The sequence below is a fragment of the Tachypleus tridentatus genome, chromosome 10, assembly GCF_004210375.1.
Source record: "Tachypleus tridentatus isolate NWPU-2018 chromosome 10, ASM421037v1, whole genome shotgun sequence".
NCBI lineage: Eukaryota > Metazoa > Arthropoda > Merostomata > Xiphosura > Limulidae > Tachypleus > Tachypleus tridentatus.
The window spans coordinates 29,410,968-29,430,941 of record NC_134834.1 but is presented as its reverse complement, the minus strand read 5'-3'; the positions used below and the strand labels follow the sequence as shown (position 1 = coordinate 29,430,941).

General features: G+C 29.6%; 2 protein-coding genes across 4 annotated transcripts in view; one reads left to right on the top strand and one right to left on the bottom strand.

The window, feature by feature from the left end:
* The first annotated feature begins 266 nt into the window (after window positions 1-266).
* LOC143228963 (LETM1 domain-containing protein 1) lies at window positions 267-15,888 on the top strand. Of its 2 annotated transcripts, none has more exons than XR_013015577.1 (9): window positions 267-393; window positions 3,099-3,262; window positions 4,171-4,283; window positions 6,578-6,660; window positions 7,604-7,790; window positions 8,483-8,584; window positions 11,226-11,365; window positions 13,278-13,374; window positions 14,064-15,888. XR_013015577.1 is itself a non-coding variant. In XM_076460499.1 (9 exons), exons 1-9 carry the CDS (start codon window positions 314-316, stop codon window positions 14,141-14,143), a joined length of 1,050 nt encoding a protein of 349 aa, XP_076316614.1. In that variant the 5' UTR covers window positions 267-313; the 3' UTR covers window positions 14,144-15,888. The 2 variants fall into 2 exon arrangements, 1 of the variants encoding a protein (XP_076316614.1); XM_076460499.1 differs by having other exon boundaries at window positions 11,226-11,369.
* Window positions 15,889-17,098: 1,210 nt separating this feature from the next.
* LOC143228962 (villin-1-like) overlaps window positions 17,099-19,974 on the bottom strand; it is a 66,959-nt gene continuing 64,083 nt past the window's right edge. For both annotated transcript variants that reach the window (XM_076460497.1, XM_076460498.1), the window contains 4 exons: window positions 19,414-19,536; window positions 18,640-18,708; window positions 18,406-18,519; window positions 17,099-17,570 (listed from right to left, as the gene is read on the bottom strand). In XM_076460497.1, coding sequence (XP_076316612.1) covers window positions 17,457-17,570; window positions 18,406-18,519; window positions 18,640-18,708; window positions 19,414-19,536 — 420 coding nt within the window. In that variant the 3' untranslated portion in view covers window positions 17,099-17,456. The remainder of the gene's footprint in view (window positions 17,571-18,405; window positions 18,520-18,639; window positions 18,709-19,413; window positions 19,537-19,974) is intronic.

The window sequence follows — 19,974 nt, the reverse complement described above, 5'->3', positions numbered from 1 at the left end:
ACGACCCTCAGATTACGAGTTGCACGCCTTAACACGCTTGGCTATGCCGAGCCATTCTAAACAAACAAACAAACTTCTGAATATTTCTTGAATACACCACCAAATAGAAAATTTGTTTGCCTTTTTATTTTGTTCGTTTGGTTTTCGTTCTGTTCAAGTTAAATGCAGCAGATAATTTTAACTTGAGTTATAAACTTAAGTTACAGCATTTTGCTCAGAAGATTTTTAAAATTCTTTCGATATAAGCTTCAGAATGAAATTTCCTTTTGTTTAAGTGGTGACGCTCTTTTCCACCTTATAGCAACAGCACGTAATGGCGCTGTCCGTTTTGAAAGGTCAGATACCTAAGTTATCTCGAAAATATAATGCTTTGTATTTTAGTCAACGGCTGAGGTAATTTTCAAATAAATTTTTAAGATGAATGGTATTTCAGCTAACCAGAGTTGCTTTATAAATAGCTGTTTTACTTTATATGCAGAGTGAAGATGGTGTTGACATTTTACAGAAACTAAAACTGGGGGTTAATTTTTTACTAAAAATTTGAATTACTTAGCTACTTTAAACGTAGATTAATGGTAAAATAATTGACTTGCAATGTGCTTTACTATGTTGACTGTTGTGGTAAATCTTAGCAATGTGTGACGTTAAGTCAGTTAACTTAAACTGGATATCTTATTGTGGTAGAACATCTGGAATCTTCGATACTTTGTAAATTCATAATTACTAAGTTAGGGCTACCAACTTTGAAATGAATTTAAAAATACAAAAAACATCCGTCCACCAGTACACCTCAAAATCAAATATTGAATCAGAGGACTGAATAAGGTATATGATAATACACCATGTTAAATAATGGTAATTTATAATAACACATTTCCAAACATTTACAGACACATAGCAGACATACTGTTCCTGTGTTTTCTGTAGTTTTCGTTATTTATTGCTTAAACTGGGAACATGGCAAAACTTCTACAAATGTTTTAACTATTCAAAAAAATGTTTGACATTGATTATCCACTTGTAATAACAATGCAAATCTTCAGGTCCACATGAAACAATTGGTAGATTATATTTTACTTTTGGCAATAGGCAAACCCATTTATATTAATATTATAAACATTTGCCTTATCAATGTGTGCCCTACCTAATTATATCAATTATATTGCAAATATCTGACATAGTACAAGAGTGATAATGATACCTGGCTTTATCCCTTTATCATCCAGATAAACCAGGAACATAAGACACTGAAAAATGATGTTTGACATGTGTAAATATACAGGTGAAAATGTTAAAGAGTTGAGCATTTGGGGGTTTTATATTTGGGAAACAGTCATCCTTCCTTAGTGGAGGTATACTGGAGGAATTTTGAAAATCACCTTAAAAGAGAAGAAACCTCATAAATTAAGGTAATTACTGATAATGTATTGAATCCTACTAAATTAATTTGTGAAAATATATTTCATAGTAATTATTCTGTCTGCATGGATGATTTTAATGTTGATAACACCACAAAATTGCCTTAAAGCATACTTATTCTTGATATAATGAATTACTTTAATGAAAGGTGATACCTAGCAGGCTGAACTTGAAACCAATGCATTTTTTGAGGTTTAGCGTTTTTAGTTATGCTTCACATGTTACATTTATGATTATGGCTATTGGTCACACACATCTAAAACACATGCTGACCATTGCTTTAAGCCGATATTCAGTATGCCATCTATAATAAATATGATCACAACTGACATTACTGACTATTTCTCTAATGTCATTTTTGGCTTGTAAGCTACTATAGACTTTAAAATAAAATCCTAAAAGTAACAGATACAAAATTACAGCTATATACATTTTTTTTTTTTCAGTTGCACTGGTAGTACAGGTCTAAGTGAGCTAGACAACCACCTAGACCCCACCAGTGTTTGGAGGCCCCATCCAACAGCTTGCAGGTTTATGCTAACCATTTGCTATGGCCCATGTACAGTAATGACCTCCTTCACCACATGTTTGGAGCATTATTGATAGTTAGGGATCAGCTATTATGGTTATTGCATGACTTTTGATATTATTTATTGGGTGGGCTTGTGTAAAATGCCTGCCTACAATCCAGAATCTCTTACATATTTAGAGTCACTACTGAAAAAAAAATGTGGTGTAATTTAGTAACATGAGATAGTTTTGGATAAATACAGAAATAAAACAAACATCAAGTTACCTTGCAAACTTTAATAAATAAGTAACATAATAAAACTATGAGTTATTAAAGGTATGGTAATCTCCATTACAACTAGGGATATAATATATTGAAAATTGTTTCATTTTAATGAACTTCAGAAACAAGTATTATTAATTATATGTGATACTTATAGAAAGTTTTGAAAGAAAACAACACGTTTTGCAAAGTTACCGGAAATAAGCATTCAAGAGCATAAAAGGTCAGTAAAGAAAATGTGGTGAAAAATATATATATTTCATTCAGAAATAAACAAGTTCATGTACTCACTGAATATTGTGTCACTTATAGAATATATCACTCCAGTAATTTTCTAAGTGGAACATTTTAGGACAACTACCATATGTGTAATACATCGTACCTGTTTTTTCTGTGATGAAGGCCCAGAGTAACTCACATTTTTAAATAAATATTCCATTATTAAAATCAGTAAAATAATCTAGTCATATTCAAACATTTATAACAATATTTTATGCAAAAAGTTTGTTTTTTTTTCTGTTTAATAATTAAAACAACTGTTTATTATATGATTATGGTCATGTTTGTTTGGTTTTTGATATACACTGGACATTTTTAAACAGATATATTCTCTAGAACAACAAGGTGTGATATTATTAAATTATTAATATTTTCAGTGTTTTTAAATGCTTCTATAGCATCTGGTTATGACAGTAATAGTTCGATATTATATAGAGAAACAGTAGTTTGTAACTTGTCAGTAACTTCTTTGTTTTTGCATTAACTGTGAATGAAATTGTAATATTTTAGTTTGACAATATACTACAGATGTCACTGTTTTGGAAGACTAGTAAATAATATTATTATAAAGTTGCAGTATTCACATGTTTGTTTCTGCTTATTTCAGTGGAAATGTTGAGACGCCACAACCAGGCAGCAGGTACGTCAAACCTTTACTTGGAATCAAGAAATATATTGCCCAGAAGTATTCTGCCTTTGTTGAAGGATATGAACAAATTCTACAGAAAAATTTCCCTTCTGCTTTCAGGATATATCAAATATTTTCTATTGGTTTGTATTTGAAATGTAACTTTTATTTTTGTTGCTAGTACATGTTTAACAGTGATTTAAACAAGATAGCATATATAATGCACTAAATGGTGTGTGTGTGTGTATATATATTTATAAAATATTTGAGAATTTCTTTAAAACAGAATTATTAAATACACATAAGCACATAAGTGTATTGGAAACTATAGTTTGTAACAGTTGATTAACTGGTATCAATTTCTAGAACTAAGGATTGAATTTTTAAATTATTTACATCAAAATGTTTATCATAAATAGATTGCATGTTAAAACATTATTAGGTAAATTCTTCTCTGAAAAAAAAAATATTATTTATACATTTACAGCTGCTAAGTAGGCATTCTAGTATCTTCCAAAAACATGTATCACCATATTTCAGTTTTAAAACATTCAGTTGTGTATAATGTGTGTATTAACCACATTTGGAAAGAAAAGAAAAAAGTAACAAATGAAATTATAGTGTATATATATAAAACCTTAAGAACATAGCTAAATTAAATCATGGGTTGCTTATTACATTAGATATGTTTCAATCTACAGAGAATCATCAATATATTATTTATGTAGAATATTAACAGCTAATCAGATACAAAAATGTAATCAGTAAAATTGCTTATGGAGCATTTTTGATGTTTTGCTTGCACTTTCAAAACATTTGGATATGTGGGTGGATAGTTAAGCATACAAGTGCCCAAACACTGGATATTATGTTTTCCTTTATAAACTATATTCGAGTGAAATTGGCTCAAAACAAGCATCTAAAAGCATTACTGGGTTAGAGTTAATTTGAATGAATATAAGGTAATTTTCTGGTCTGAATTTAGAGTTCAGTGTTTTCACAAAATCTCAAAGGCATCACCTTTGGCCCACCCTTCATGTTATATTTTTAGGTACAAAAGACCTGTTAACAGATATGAAGGAATATCTCCTCATATCACACGAACTACGACATGGAAAGTCTGTACGTGATCTCACAAGGAAAGAATTGGAGACATATTTTCAGGTATATAATATAGATTGTAGTCATCACTTACATACATTTAAGATAAATTGTTATTTTGTGTGTATAATGCCTCTTGAATTTCCTGCATATTTAACTAGCATTTTATATTTATCATATGTAGAAGCCATCTATAGCTTAGCATTCACATGAAGACCTAGAAGTTATGTTACAAAAGAAATAACAAAGAAGTTTCATTTGAACAAACAATTTCATTAACTAATCATTTGCAGTTGACAGGTAAGCTGGGCTGAAAGCAGTTCCCTGAAACATCATAACACATTTTCTCTAATACTTCTATGGCAGTAATTTGTAGTTCTTGCCATATTCTTGTTTATAACTTTAAGACAGTCAATATCTGTTTCTTTCAATATTCCAAAGGTTATGTAACTAGTAAACTATTATTGTTTTAGCTTTCATGAATATGATGAAACATCATGTGTAGCTGCAGTGTTTTATTTTATCACATTTCACGTAATTCTTTAATAATTTCAATTTAGAGCTATCTTAAAATAGCATTTTCAATTTTTTTATTTTCTGTGCTATGAGTCAGTGTCCAGAAAACCTTTTATTCAGTCCCAAAGCTCATCAGTGAGGGTGTAAATGTTTTCTTTTTGCACTTCATCAAATTAAGTGCTTTTTTTCATTATATTAAAATTATTTTATTGTAAAGTCTGTGGATTTAATTTTGACACAGAATGAGTAAACTGACTTTCAATTTATCTGATACCAAATTCCCCATAAAGTGCATATCGTAAAGCCAACATCATAAAATGCCAATATAGTAGGTCCTTTTATCATTAACAAAACTATAGTAATTCACTATCAAAAAGACCAAATCCTATTGTAATTGTAAACAAACATCAACTTTTAAGTTCCAAATAAACATATTCTTCAGAAGTATAAAACACTATTCTTCTAATATTCTTCCATCTGTGGAATGTAATCATGTTCTGTTACAAATATTCTTAGGCATTATACACAAAATATTAGGGTAAAGTGCTTTATGTGAGTATTTATTCATTACTACAGTTACTGAGAAGTTACAATATAGGGTTGAAAAACTTCTAATGTATTTATCCTTGTGGCTATTGCAGTAAATTGTACCTCAGTATCATTAGCCTTTTAAATATTTTCTCTTTTTATGTATGTGTGTGGGGAGGAGAATATATATATCAAATCCCCATCACACCAAACGCCTCACCCTTTCAGTTGCGGGGGCATTATAATGTCATAGCCAATCCCACTATTCCTTGGTAAAATAGTAGTCCAAGAGTTGGCAGTGGGTGGTAATGTCTAGCTGCCTTCCCTCCAGTCTTACACTGCTAAATTAGGGATGGCTAGTGCAGATAGCCCTCATGTAGCTTTGCCCAAAATTAAAAAGCAAACAGTATATATGTTCTTCCTTTTCCATGTAGTGTTAAATAAAGTACTAGAATGCTAAGAGTTGGCCCAACCTAGTCTGACATGAATGTAACCAGAGGATTCAAACAATTAGAGCAAAGAAGTTACTCTGAAAAAGTTGTGCAATAAGTAGTTTCTACTGGGTTTGAGATTTGAAGGCATTTTAATTTTAAAATAATGTTTGTTTATTTCTGTTTTACTTGGTAGGGGACTGAGTAGCTTTGTGTACCACAAGTTGTTGGTATGACAATAATATTAGAACATCTAGATTAAACACAAGTTATAACTGATGAAATTTAATATGATTAAAAAAATAGTTAAAAGAGAAAAATCTAATAAGATTTATAATAAGGAATCACTCAGTACTTCAAAAAGTGTCTGTCAGTGCTTTTGATGTTTTAAGTCATTTGAATATATTATTAGTTTAAAGTATTCTCAATCATTAAATGTCTTCTACTCCATCTTTCAAGTTTTATTCACTCGGAGTGCTGAAGTGTCAACTGAAAGATGTAGTTTTTAAAATATTTGAAGAAATCAAATTTTCTTTTTGTGACTTAGAATAGCTAATGCTTTTGACATTTCCTGAATAATACATTTATTAATTGTCTGTAGAAAATGGGTTGGGAGTATTATATTTTTCTGAAAGTTAAAATATTAAATATAACGTTAAAAGTAAGTATATGTACTTGAATCATGCTATATTGTATTTACTCTTTTAATATAATTTTAAAGATTTTTAGCATATTTCTTTAATACTCACAATAAAACTGGCTTAATTATTTTTAGGAACCAATAATTTGAGAGCATCAAAATTAGCAGGATTTTATAATGTTTATGTGTGTGTATTATTCTGTAATTAAGGTGTTTATTTTTGAGTTATTTTCTTTTCCTAGACTCCTAAAGACATGAAGAAAGTGGCTCCCATGTTGATCATAGCTGCTTTACCTTTTACTAATTACATTATACTTCCTCTTGTGTAAGTATAGCATGCTTTAGATTCCATGTGGTCATAACTGCTTTACCTTTTACTAATTACATTATACTTCCTCTTGTGTAAGTATAGCATGCTTTAGATTCCATGTGGTCATAACTGCTTTACCTTTTACTAATTACATTATACTTCCTCTTGTGTAAGTATAGCATGCTTTAGATTCCATGTGGTCATAACTTTTAGTAACTCTGTATTTCAACCACTTGAAGTTTGATGATTGTGAAATTACTATATTAATTAATTTTTTTCTCTGTAAAATTTGTCTAATGTTTGTTTCACTCATTGCTGTCCTATCATACTTTTCACTTTAAATTATTTACTCTTAGGTACTACTTCTGTTTTTATCTATGTGTTGTTATATGCTCTTATTATTTCTGTTTGTCATTTTAATATGTTTAGGTATAACACTAGTTGCATTTTACAAGCCTCTTTTCCTTGTGTTTCTATTTGTATATAGCTCTTCAGCCAAATAATTAGTTAATGACTCTTACAAATGTTTATCAATTGGATTATTCATGTGATATTTTATTACCATTTGTACTTACATTCATGTGAAAAAAATTAGGAAATTCTGTTGTAATTTTAAAAATTCAGGGTGCATTAAAGAGAACCTACAATAAGATGTAAGATGATGCAAGAACCACAAAGAGAAAAGTAAAATTGTTTGTGTTTGTGCTTTAGGCTGCTTAATATTTACATTATTAGACTGCATTTGTGTTAAGAAATAATACTGAGACAAAGTTATTTAACTGTAATCTATGTACTTGTAGAATTGGTTGAATAATATTACTGTTTCCTGAAAAATTCAGACAAAGTACATGTTACTTAAAGTTGCCCAGTATGAAATCTATGGCTTTATAACAGTAGGAGAATTTATTATTAAATGTCTACCATCCAAAATTATTAAATTATTGAATTTGTATTTAAGGATCTGGTTTCCACGTTATGTGCTTTCAACACATTTCTGGACTATCCAACAAAGAGTTGACTTTGCCCTTCAACGTCATAAGAAGAAACTTTATAATTACAGACCAGTTTTTCGTCACTTACAGTCTAAAGTTTTGACCGCCTCAGATGATAACCTAAGAAATAGATGTGCAGCCATACTTTCCCAAGTATGTTGCATGTGTTATTTTAGATCTGATGTTGAGTCCTAGAAGTTAGAATTAGCCTACTTTTAAAGCTTACCAGCTTATTAGGTTTGGAGTAAATAATTTATTATGCTGTTGAATTCGGCTGTAACAGTAAATAACAAAACACTGTATATTTAAAAGCAGAATTAGGGTTTGAATACTCTTGGCAACAGTTAAAAACAATTAACTCTTCACTAAATTCAATATCTTTGGATTTATCAAGTTGGAGTACTTGTTGTATTGGGTTTTATGATCACTTTTTATTGAAAGCAAATGTAATGCACATTAAAACTAAAGAGAAGAAGAGAATCTGAATTGTTTCCAGACATATAACAAATAGTGAGTCTTCTCTGTAAGTTACTGCATTATAAGGCACTTTCCATACACATGCTTCATGAATTAAAGAACATATTCTATATTGTGAAAAGACAAAAAAAAATGTTAAAATTTTTAAACTATGCATGAGTGCAATAGGTAATGTTCATAGTATCTTACAACTGCTGTTGCTCTGGTACATCCCTAGTGTCCAGACAGATGTAAAAATTGCTTCTTGTAAAACAATAGTTAAAAAACAAAATGATTGCATGTTGTTAAAAAGAGTTTTGGACTAAGTTATGCTATATAACAGACCTGTGTCATGTATTAATGGATGTTGTATTTTTTGATATTTTCAGATAGGTAGCGGTGTTCACCCCAGAGTAGATGAAATTTTAAAGATTAAATCACTCTTTGTGGATGATCCGTATGGTTTATGGACATTAAAAGATAATCACATGGTAAACTATGTCTATTCTATATTTGTGGTATTTACACTAAAGAATAGAAAATAGTTACATGATAAGTTACATTGTAAGTCATTCTGTATTTGTGGTATTTACACCGAAGAATAGAAAATAGTTACATTAAATCACTCATTGTTGATGATCCATACAGTTTGTGGATATGATAAGTTACATTGTAAGTCATTCTGTATTTGTGGTATTTACACTAAAGAATAGAAAATAGTTACATTAAATCACTCGTTGTGGATGATCCATATGGTTTGTGGATATGATAAGTTACATTGTAAGTCATTCTTTATTTGTGGTATTTACACTAAAGAATAGAAAATAGTTACATTAAATCACTCGTTGTAGATGATCCATACAGTTTGTGGATATGATAAGTTACATTGTAAGTCATTCTGTATTTGTGGTATTTACACTAAAGAATAGAAAATAGTTACATTAAATCACTCATTGTTGATGATCCATATGGTTTGTGGATATGATAAGTTACATTGTAAGTCATTCTTTATTTGTGGTATTTACACTAAAGAATAGAAAATAGTTACATTAAATCACTCTTTATGGATGATCCATACGGTTTGTGGATATGATAAGTTACATTGTAAGTAGGGATGGAACAATGATTTGGTTGAAATTTGGACACATAAGTATCCATAAGATAAGGAGTAGATAGATGTGACTGTAGGTACTGAATGTATGCTACAAATGTGAAGTGTAATTCAATGTAATGTAATTATATAATATAATGTGATTCAATATAATATACTGTACTAGTTTGATAGCTACTTTTTCAGTTTTTTTTCAATTCTTAATAAAGATGGACATAGAATTTACAGTTCCACATGAGCAGCTGTGGCATGGCATTTAAGATAATGAGGTATCATGAAACAGTGGTTTGTACCCCTTAATACCCTGCTGAGACTGTTGTTTTAGGTGTATTTGCTGTAGTTGTGATGTTTATGTAGGTTAGTTAATGACTATCTTTAACTACAATAAAGCATCAGTGGGTTGGATGATACAATACATATTGTGTGTGGCCCACATGCGACTAGTGTCATTCCTGCTTATTATTGTGAGATGATCCAGTGATGAAAACGTTGTCTAATTATGTAGTTCATCATAAAATTAATATCCAGTTGTATTTTATTATTTTTTTCGTTCTTAATTGCAAGCGGATCTGTATTCACGGTATTTATAAAATATAAAAAGAGTCACGGGATATGCTAGAAACCTCCATATTCATATTACACCATAATAAATAGGAAACAATCATGTGGTAAAATAAGATGCTGTGTATTCGTGGTTCTTAACCCATATTTACGTGAAAATCAGTAAGTTATTGTGTTAAAGATAAGTGTACTGAAGTGGTGAAGTGATTTAATAACTTTATCAGTACCCTCTTAAATCCTCTACCATTTATGTTTACCTCCATAAGGTTATGGCCCTCAGCTGAGTCTTTGAAACAGTAGAGAGAATCTCACTGTTTTACATACTGTGCTAAACACTCCTTTTTAAAACAGAATGCATATTTAAAGGTTTAAGGTTTTGTTATTGTACCTATCAATATTTTCATATTTCATTGCTTTGTTGTTTTTTTGGAAATATGTGTGGCATACATTGTTGGTGTTTTTTACTTTCCTTGTTAGCTACTGTCTAAATGAAAGCATTTGTTAATATGCTAAATTTATTGTTTCTTTTTAATTCAGTCATCTTTTGCTTAAACTGTGATAAAGATTTAATTTAGTGAGAAGTTACACGTGAACTTGCAAAACATTTTAATAAATTGTTATACAGGTAGCAGCAACCTTTCAAATATTTGAGGCTGAAACCAATATTATTTATTACTACAGAAATTACAATTGTCATTGTAGTCAATATTGGCAGAATATGACTTGCACAATAATTAGTAAAGATTTTTAAGGTTTTCATATTTAGATCAATTTTCTCAGGACTTTAAACCTCATAAAAATTAACACTAAAAATTGTTTATGTATCACAGTGAATACTTTAATACAGGACTCAGTAAGTAAGGCAAGTGAGCTAATTTCTAGAGTAATTGATCATTTGTCATTGTTTTGGCTCACATCTTCTCCAAGGTAGAGTATAACAGCTCACTCAGTATTGTCACAGACTGAGCTTAGTTATCACTTGAAGAGCATAATTTTCTAATGTAAATATTAACATCATATGAATGTGTTATTTAGTGTTATCAAATAACACAAAACACAACAAAGAAAACATTGGAGGATTTATGAAACACCTGACCCATCACCTTGTTGCAGCTCCATCCTGCCTTGTTATGAAATTTTTATAAGGTTTTGGCTTAGAATAGCAGCTGTTCCAACAGCTATTTTAACCTTTTTGTTATGATTTTACATGCTCTGGAGTGTGCAATCACCAAACAAGTCTGATTCTTATAGTATGATTTAATAGATAAACTTGTAACTTCATGTAATTGTGCTTACTTTCAGTACTGTTTTTGTAGATTCATTTCTACCTATAATATACGTAGATATTAACTGGAATCTGTAGTGGTCCTTGTTCAATAAGGAAACATATACAACCATTTTGATGAAAATAGTTTTCACCAATACATTAAAAATAATGTACTATATGACCTTCATTCTAGCACAGTTTATGTCGGATGCATGGACTGTCCACACTTCCTGGAAAGCGATATCGGTTGTGGAGTCATGCTGGGTTTGTTAGGGAAATGGATTTGGCAATTATAAGAGAAGGACTGAGTAACATGAAGCTTGATGAGTTACGGTGGGTAAGTAGTTTTAAAATGTTTTAAGAATTTTGTTGTGAATATTTTTTGAAGAACCAGAAATTGTAGTAGCATTAATTGCAATAATATAGTTATTTATCTATTCAGTGAATTAGTTCTGTTTTGTATTGTTGGTTCATTCTTTAAAAGAAATAAAATTTTTAATACAGTTCTGTGTAATGACGGTTTATGGTTCAATCAGGGGTACATTAAAAAAAAGTAACACGTTTTTAAAATGAAATCTTTTTTCTGATTTTTTTGTTCAAGAGTTTTTTAAAAAATGGTATTTATTATTCTAACCATAGTTTTCAACTTTGGTTGCCTGCTTCCGTGTGTACAGTTTTTGCCCCATGTAGCTCATTGTTTTTTCTTTTTTTTTTGGTTTACCCTCAAATGTGCATGATTCAGAAAAAGGTTTTTCTTTACAAACTCAGATTAAATGGCAAGAGATGTCACTATCATGATGGGAATGACATATTTCTTTACATGACACTGACTCACTGATTACTGCTTTCACTTTACACACAGATATCCCAAGTGCTGGAACTCAATATGAGTGCTTAAGAAAATGAACAAAGTGAAACACATACCAAGTTTAACTTGGTTTAGTGACAAACATGAAAACAATGTTGTCATCAGGTTTCCAGTGAAGATTGTATTACATGCTTTACATTTGTTAAAGAATTTAAAGAAACTGGTAATAAGAAATAAATATATGTAAAATAATGTTACATTATTATAGATAAATGATATACAGATATAATAAATACTGACTCAAAAATAAAATTCTTAGGGAATAATCTTCAGCAGTTTTAATTTCTTACTGTGTAGCAGTAAAAACTATGATGTATTACATGGAGTTTATAACAATGTTTGAATATAATTCAATACTGCAATTTTTTTTAGTTTTTTTTAGTAATTTCAAGACTTGAATAAAAAAAATGGCTTGAAGGAAGAAAACGTTGTATATATCAAGTGAATAATTGTAACTAGTATATTCAATACCTAATTAGTAATGATTTGATCATACAAAACTGCACTTTGTGCATGACATCTAGAGCAGTATTTACTTGCAATACCTACTCTTAGCTCATTTTATTCTACCAGAATAACACATGCACTTCTATTCCATAAATTCATCTGTTAAACTCAAGCTTAACTAATGTCTTCCTCAGTCTAACAAAGTGGACAGTGTGTTTCAGGTTAAGAGAGGCAAGAGAGATGTACCAGGAGAGTGTGTTTCAGGTTAAGAGAGATGTACCAGGAGAGTGTGTTTCAGGTTAAGAGAGACAAGAGAGATGTACCAGGAGAGTGTGTTTCAGATGTACCAGGAGAGTGTGTTTCAGGTTTAGAGAGACAAGAGAGATGTACATGTTTCAGGTTAAGAGAGACAAGAGAGATGTACCAAAGCTAGAAAGACATGTTGCATTTCTTTGTTGACGAGGTTGTGTTCTACTATTACACTTCTTGAAAATCATATTCAGTTTTTGTTTTGTTACTTCAATGATTACATTATAAACCAACACTTATTATTATTATGGTACTTCAGAATTCTTCTGGTTCAAAATTAAATTTTCTCCATATCAAAGATTATTTTGCATTTATTTCATCCAGCCAAATATCCCTTATAGTTTTTGTCACCTACATATTTAAATGCAGTTAAGTATATTTTTATATGTTGAAATAAATTAACAAGAAAACAAACTAAACATTAAACTTGAAAGAATAATGCACCATTTTTGAGAAGCTTTACTCTATAAGACATTATAATCAAACAAAGGGCATTCTGTGTAATTTCTGTACATAACGTTTGTAGGACTGCCAATATAATGATACTAAAACAACAGTTTGTTGGTTTTAGAATCAAATACTGTTAACACTTATAATTATTATTATTATTATTATTTGTAGGCTTGCTTTCTGAGAGGTTTAAGTCCCCTTGGATTACCAAAGTCTGAGATGATTATGTGGCTAGAACAGTGGACTTATATAGCCAAGAACATTGACAGTAAGCCATTTCATTTCATTTCATTTTTGCATCTATATCATAGTGTTATATAAATTAGTTCTCTATTGAGGAATGCTAAAATATTATAGTTAATTAGTTAATATGCCAAGTTTACGAGTATATTTTAAAATTGTGCCTCTTAAAAAGAGATGAACAAACATTTTTTTAAAGAAATAATAAGAAATGACTTAAATATATGATCTTTCTTGGCTCACTAGCATGTAAACACAAACACCTGTCGATATGACAAGTAATCTTTTTAACTGCTCTCATCATGATATGATATACTTTTTTATATGGATGGAGTTTGAAATGGCCTACTTTTCTGGCCTTTCATGTTACATTTAGAATCATTGAGATGTATTTGTTTGGAAACTATACATTTTTATTTAATGTCATCAGGATATTGTGAGTTAATTTTTAAAAATAGTAGACTACTTGTATTAAGTAGTTGTTGGATAAAGTATTTCAACTATAATTAATGTTTTCAAGGAAGATAATGTTTATGATTTTTCTTATTGCAAAATGGGTTTGCAATTCCCTGGCGTCATCTGTTGGTGATTTCATCTATAAAACGGTACTCATTTAATTTCAGTAATAATTAATAGTTAAGTTAGTTAGGCTTTAAAATAATTTATGTTGTACTTGGTGGTAATTTGAAACACTTGGCCTCACATTCTTTGTTCCAGATCGCAGCCTCTCACTGTTACTCCACTGCCCGATTCTTCTTGCTTACAACTTCCACAGCAACTGGGTTTTGATTCATTAAGGTTTTGTACTGTAGTTTAAGAACTGTCTGTCTATTCAGTTATTTAATATAAAATGTGTAATAAAATCCTGTATTTCCATTGTAATGATTACACCACCATTAAAAATAATCCTAACTGGCTTTAACTAAAGACTGTGCCACAAGGCTTGGGAATATGCTTCTATAGGAATTAGAAAACATACAGAAAGTAAAAGGAAAGTTAATATTCTATTGCTTATCAATTACCTTTTTAATGTCTTGAAGGTTATGTTTTATATCTGATATTCAACACATAACATTTAAAACAATAGGAATACTTTTGATCATAATTAAGTATGATAGCTAGCACATTCTTATTATTAAGCTCTTGTTAGAGGTATTACTGAAATGTGTCTGAGTTTCACTGCTTTAAGTGGATGTAGTTTGAGATTTTTGTGAGTTGAATGACATGGGTTATATAAAATGAACATTATGACACCTACTGCAATCTCTTTTGAACTATACTGAAAAATAGTATTTCTGCAGAATTCTTACTATAAAATGATTTGAAGGCTTTCTCTTGAAGACCTGAAAGAGCAGCAAGTGTATCTGTAAGATCTGGTAAAATTATAAGAATTTTCAAACACCCACCAAAGGAGCAGCTGTGCCCATTAACACTTGTACTTTTTGTGTGTTTAATATACTTTCTTATTAATTGTTTATTTTAAAATAATAAAGTTATTAATAAGTTAAATCAGTGTATCAAAGCACTGTATAGCATTGTTACAGCTAGAATTAGTTATTCACATTTAGAAGAATGTGTTATAATAGAACTGTAGAAGCTAAAGTTTTATAGTAAATTTCAATTAACTAGATCTTAAAAAAAAGCCAACAAAAAACTCTTGGTTTAGTAGCTGGTACTAAAAACAGTTTTTACTGATAAACTGGTCTAGCAAATGAAAATAACTCAGAAAGATCTACCTTAATGGCCAAGAGCTGTAGAAAAGGAAATTCCTAAATTTTATTAAAAAAAGAACAATTTTTAACAACTGACTTTTTTTACTTGAGTTATAATTCTGTGATTGGTAGAACTGTGAACAACTCTATTTTGATCTCTTGTTCAAATATTCTAGTCAGAAGAAAAGGAAAAGTTAGTCATATTGCTTTGTGAATCTTCAAATTGTTTTCTTTTACATTCATGTAATCTGAAGTCATTTTGTAATTACAAGAAATACATAATATTTGATGTTTTAAGATTTTTCTGGAAACTTAAGGACATGTATTCTAATTGCTTAAATGCTGCTAAATCTCAAATACAACAGTTCACAACTTTATTATCATTAGTTTTTGTTGGAATATAATAATACTAAACATTTAGAACCCAGGGTTCCTCCGTTGCTATCAACAGCAACGTGTCTTACATAGACATCTTACTCTTGGTATTTTTAATAGTGTTTTAAAAGAGCTTACAAATAAAAGTTATAAGAACTAATATTTTCTAAGATGTATGGTTGGATTGGCTTAATATGTCATTCATTTCTTTAGGAGTTTAAGTGAACTATATTGTTACTAAAGTCAGTAGTGGATGGAATAAGTGGTTTGCTGGAAATACATCTGTCTGCATTTTTTATGCTCTAAATCTAAAATATGTATCAGAGATATCCTAAGGCTTCACAGATTTATTCCTGCATATTCATGGTTTACTTTCATTAATATGTTAAAAAGACTATTTTTCCTGTAATTTATCAAAATTCAATAAAGTATTTTTAATAGTAAAGGGAACAAAACTTTCTCCTATCCAAGATCATCACACCTTAATGAAGGTTTTGTTAGAGTATGCCTAGCAATATATGTAATTATGGTATAGTGCAGCAAAAACACAAAACAGAGAAGAAATAAACTTAATAAATATGTACAGTAGAGTTGTTCTAGGCTTTGTAACGTGATAAATTTACACGTGTGTAAAGTCCAGAGATGTTGTATCTCTATCGCTTTCAATAATTCTATGATACTGTAGGCCCAGAACTATACAGTTTAACATTCAAATATGTGTTTTGTTTTTGGAGGGGTTTAAGTCTCCTTGGATTACCAAGTTATTTACACTTGTTATATAGTGTGCACTGATGGCACTGAATATACGAGAAGTCACTTCCACAATATAATAATTTGTTTTGTTGATAAATGTTATTTTTTTACAGTTTTAAAAGGTGGATATTCACAAGGCTTGAATGTTTGTTGGTTGGCAAGGTGTATTACGTTTTTTTTTTCATTAAATGGTTCATGAAGACTGTGAATATTACTTGAAACTAACATACTGGTTTTGTGTTGAGGACATGGAATTACATTTTGTTGTATTATGAACCATCTTTTGAGACAAACTCTAAAATAAAATTGTTACTGAACTGTTACGTATTTTTACACAACTTAATGACTTTGATTTTTGTTCAAATAATAAGAAATAAAATTTATTGAAAACATGAACATAGTTTGGTAACTTCTGTTCATGTTTGCTCTTCAATAACCTATATTTCTTGACCTAGAAGATAGGATTTGCATGAATGACTTACTGGACCTTTCTGAATTAATGAACAAACTGCCAAATTCTGAAATAGTGAAGAAAAGATTTAACTATATTTTTGTTTAAGGATTCATCTAACTGTTCCAGTTCACAATAACATAGTAATGAAACAGTGAACAAAATTTTATTAATAAATATACACAAGTGTCTCTAACACTTCCCTATTAAATATTTATTAAAATTAGAGTATTTTTTTTAGAAGTACCCAAAATTTTTTAAAAACAAATTAACGGACAGTATATGCAAGAAAAATACAACTTATAAGGTGGTCATTTAATATCCAGTAATATATTATAGGTCTTAGGCCACACACACAACCAAGAAAAATATGGCTTGGCAATGTCATATGTCGAATTTTTTGTATTAAAGAAATTGCAGTTTGATTGGATATTTATGTTTTAAGAAAAACAAGGATGTGTGACTGCACAAATGAAACAGGATTTATTTTATATACGTTTTAAAACTGCAAGATGAATTTTACACAACTGGTTTGTAATTATCCATTCATAGTGATCAACAAGCTAGATAAATTTTTAGAATCTAAACTGAACTTTCGTAACATGAATATCAAAAGTAATATGACAATACAAATTGTACTCTTTATTCATATGTATATCAAAATAATTAACTTTATCAAAAACAATTATGAATATTATATATATTGAATAAAATCTCTATGGACATAACATGTTACTCTATATATAGTTTCCCTTTCCTTGGGGCTAACAGTACTGGGATGGACTCTTTACAGGATTATTTATTAAAAGTTTTTTTTTTTCAAAATAAGCCAATTTTTTTCTTCATTTCTACCTGCCTCCATTTGGGTAAGTCCTGAAAAGATGAAAATGAGATGCCAAAGGCCTCTAAAAAGTCTTCATCTGTAAGATGAATCTAAATAAAAAGGAAAAAAAAACAACTAAGGAAGTATTAAATATGATAGGAATTCAGATACGAGTTAATTATCAGTCTGTGGTGTGTGTATGCTTGAAATATGTCTAGTTTCATAAACAATATTAACTATAATGTTTAATATTTATTTTAATTTTTACGACTTTGCAGCATCAGTTTACTGTATGGATTTAGAACTAACCCAAATCTTCCAAGCTATTGTTACATTTTTAATTTATGTAATGCTTACTAGAGCAGAATACACGTAATTGCAGCTAAACAAAACAACTAGAGTTTTACAGGTTGTTTTATTTGTTGAGTGTTTTATCCTCATGCTTTCTTCAGGAATGACATGCTCCTGGTGAAAGCTAAGATGTTGAGCAAAACAAAACCTTACAAGATTCTCAAGTTTGTGATCATTTATTTGTATTCTTGCAAGATATTATTGGGGTTACTGCTGAAAACATTGCTAGCATCCATGATACATTCTAATGTTTATAAGTAACAATATAAGAGCAGTATCTTCAATTAATTATATTCATTACTGGGTTGATTGTCAGTTAGGATCCAGGTAAGTAATTTGTTTTGTACAGAAGCTACTATTAGGTAAAAACTAGATAATAAAGCTATATTAAAATTATGTATCCAAAAGAGTAGTTTAAAAGCTTTATTGTTTAAAATGAATTTGAATTTTGCATACTAACCTATCAGGTTGTTTAAGTTTAATAAAAAATTAAAAAAAATGTTTGTTTATAAAAGCTACAGTGGCAACAGTCTAATTGGTTGGTCAATATTAACATTTACAGTTGTTATATTGCAAAAGAAAGTGCAAACTGACTTCTTTTGACGAGGGATCAACTGACTCGGGAAGTTCTTCTGGATCTTTAATCTGTAAAATCTCCAGTGGAAACTTATCAACATCAGGACTGGAAATCTTGCCATTAGTTTGAGGCTAGAATTTTGAAATACAAAAGTTAAACAATTATGGATAAAAAACTTTTATTTTTTATATAATTAAATTAAAGATTAAAAGTAAAAGTCTATTATAAAAGATTCTAATGCTGGTACTCACCCGAACTACAATTACCCCAGGGTTCTCCTGTGCTAATTCTGCTTTTACTTCGTCATATGTTTTGTTTTTCTGTGTCAATGAAAAAAGTAATGTTACCTTCTAAAAATAAAGTTTTTCCTTGTTGGTACTATCAATAGATTAACATATCAAGGAATTTTTAATGATCACCTGCAGTAAAACAGTTAATTATGAATCATGCTCAAGAGGGCTGCCACAAAATATATTCAAAACTAATTGTTTTCCTTACAAATATTACAACCACAAAAATCAAAAAGGAAATTTATTTTGTATTGTTATTCAACGCATTCGTTTACACCTTTTTTTAAAACGTTATATCAACATGTGATACGTTATAGAAAAGAACATAATACAACAACGAAATATACTTGCATAATATAATTTAATAATATACGTAAATGTAGAAATAGAAAGTGGAAGTTACAGAGAAAGAAATAACTTTAAAAAACAAATATAAAATTTACTGAGATATTAGGTCTAATCAAAATGATTATACTTCATAATAAAATACAAATTAATACATTTTTACCAACATTTATAAAGTTTTAATGTGAAAAAAATGCAAATAAAGTTATGTTATCAAATAGTATGATTTAAAAGAAGCTGAAACAAAAGGTTTTAATACAATACATTTATTCTGAATTTTGCTTAACAATTTTATAATGATTTGTGATTTCAAGCCTGTAATTAAACAACTAAACTCTCATAATAAAATAAATTGTGAAGCCCAATTTATTTGAAATTACAATAACTTACGTTCCAGAGGCTTCTATCCCAAACACCAAAAAATCCTGTAAAGTTAGGAGGTTCTAGACCCTGTTTAACTTTGACAATTGGTGTACTGCTCTCTCTCCCACTAGGATCTGTTTGCAAATATTCCTAATAAGATGAAATGATAATATAGAATAATCCATGCAATTGTATTAGAGACTTATTATTTTTCGTTGTTGTTATTGTTTGTTTTTTTATTATTTAAAGAAATTGCATTTCAATTGGACTGGGCTTGTGAAACTTGTCATGTGATAAACTAAATTTGATCTTTGCATTAATCATATCGTGTGAAATACAACATTCCCTGATTCCTTCTCACGTTTAGATATGAAAGAGAAGTTTTTAAGATCTATAATATACATTTAAATAAAGACAGGTTTAGCTGTAGAAAACAGAAAAACGTGCCCTCATTTGTGTGTTGGGTTACTCTCCTGAATCGTACATAATATAAATATGATTGAAGGCTTACAGTTTTCACGTAAACCTATATAATTTGTTACACTTTGTAATAAGACGAACAACACTGCTATACATTTCATTATATTT

What these genes read in the sequence shown, in the direction of transcription:
- LOC143228963 (XM_076460499.1), top strand. Translation starts at nt 314, where the DNA reads ATGGCGCTGTCCGTTTTGAAAGGTCAGATACCTAAGTTATCTCGAAAA. An exon ending in TACATTATACTTCCTCTTGT is followed by an intron (nt 6,661 to 7,603) that starts GTAAGTATAGCA and finishes TTTGTATTTAAG; the next exon opens with GATCTGGTTTCCACGTTATG. An exon ending in GTGCAGCCATACTTTCCCAA is followed by an intron (nt 7,791 to 8,482) that starts GTATGTTGCATG and finishes TGATATTTTCAG; the next exon opens with ATAGGTAGCGGTGTTCACCC.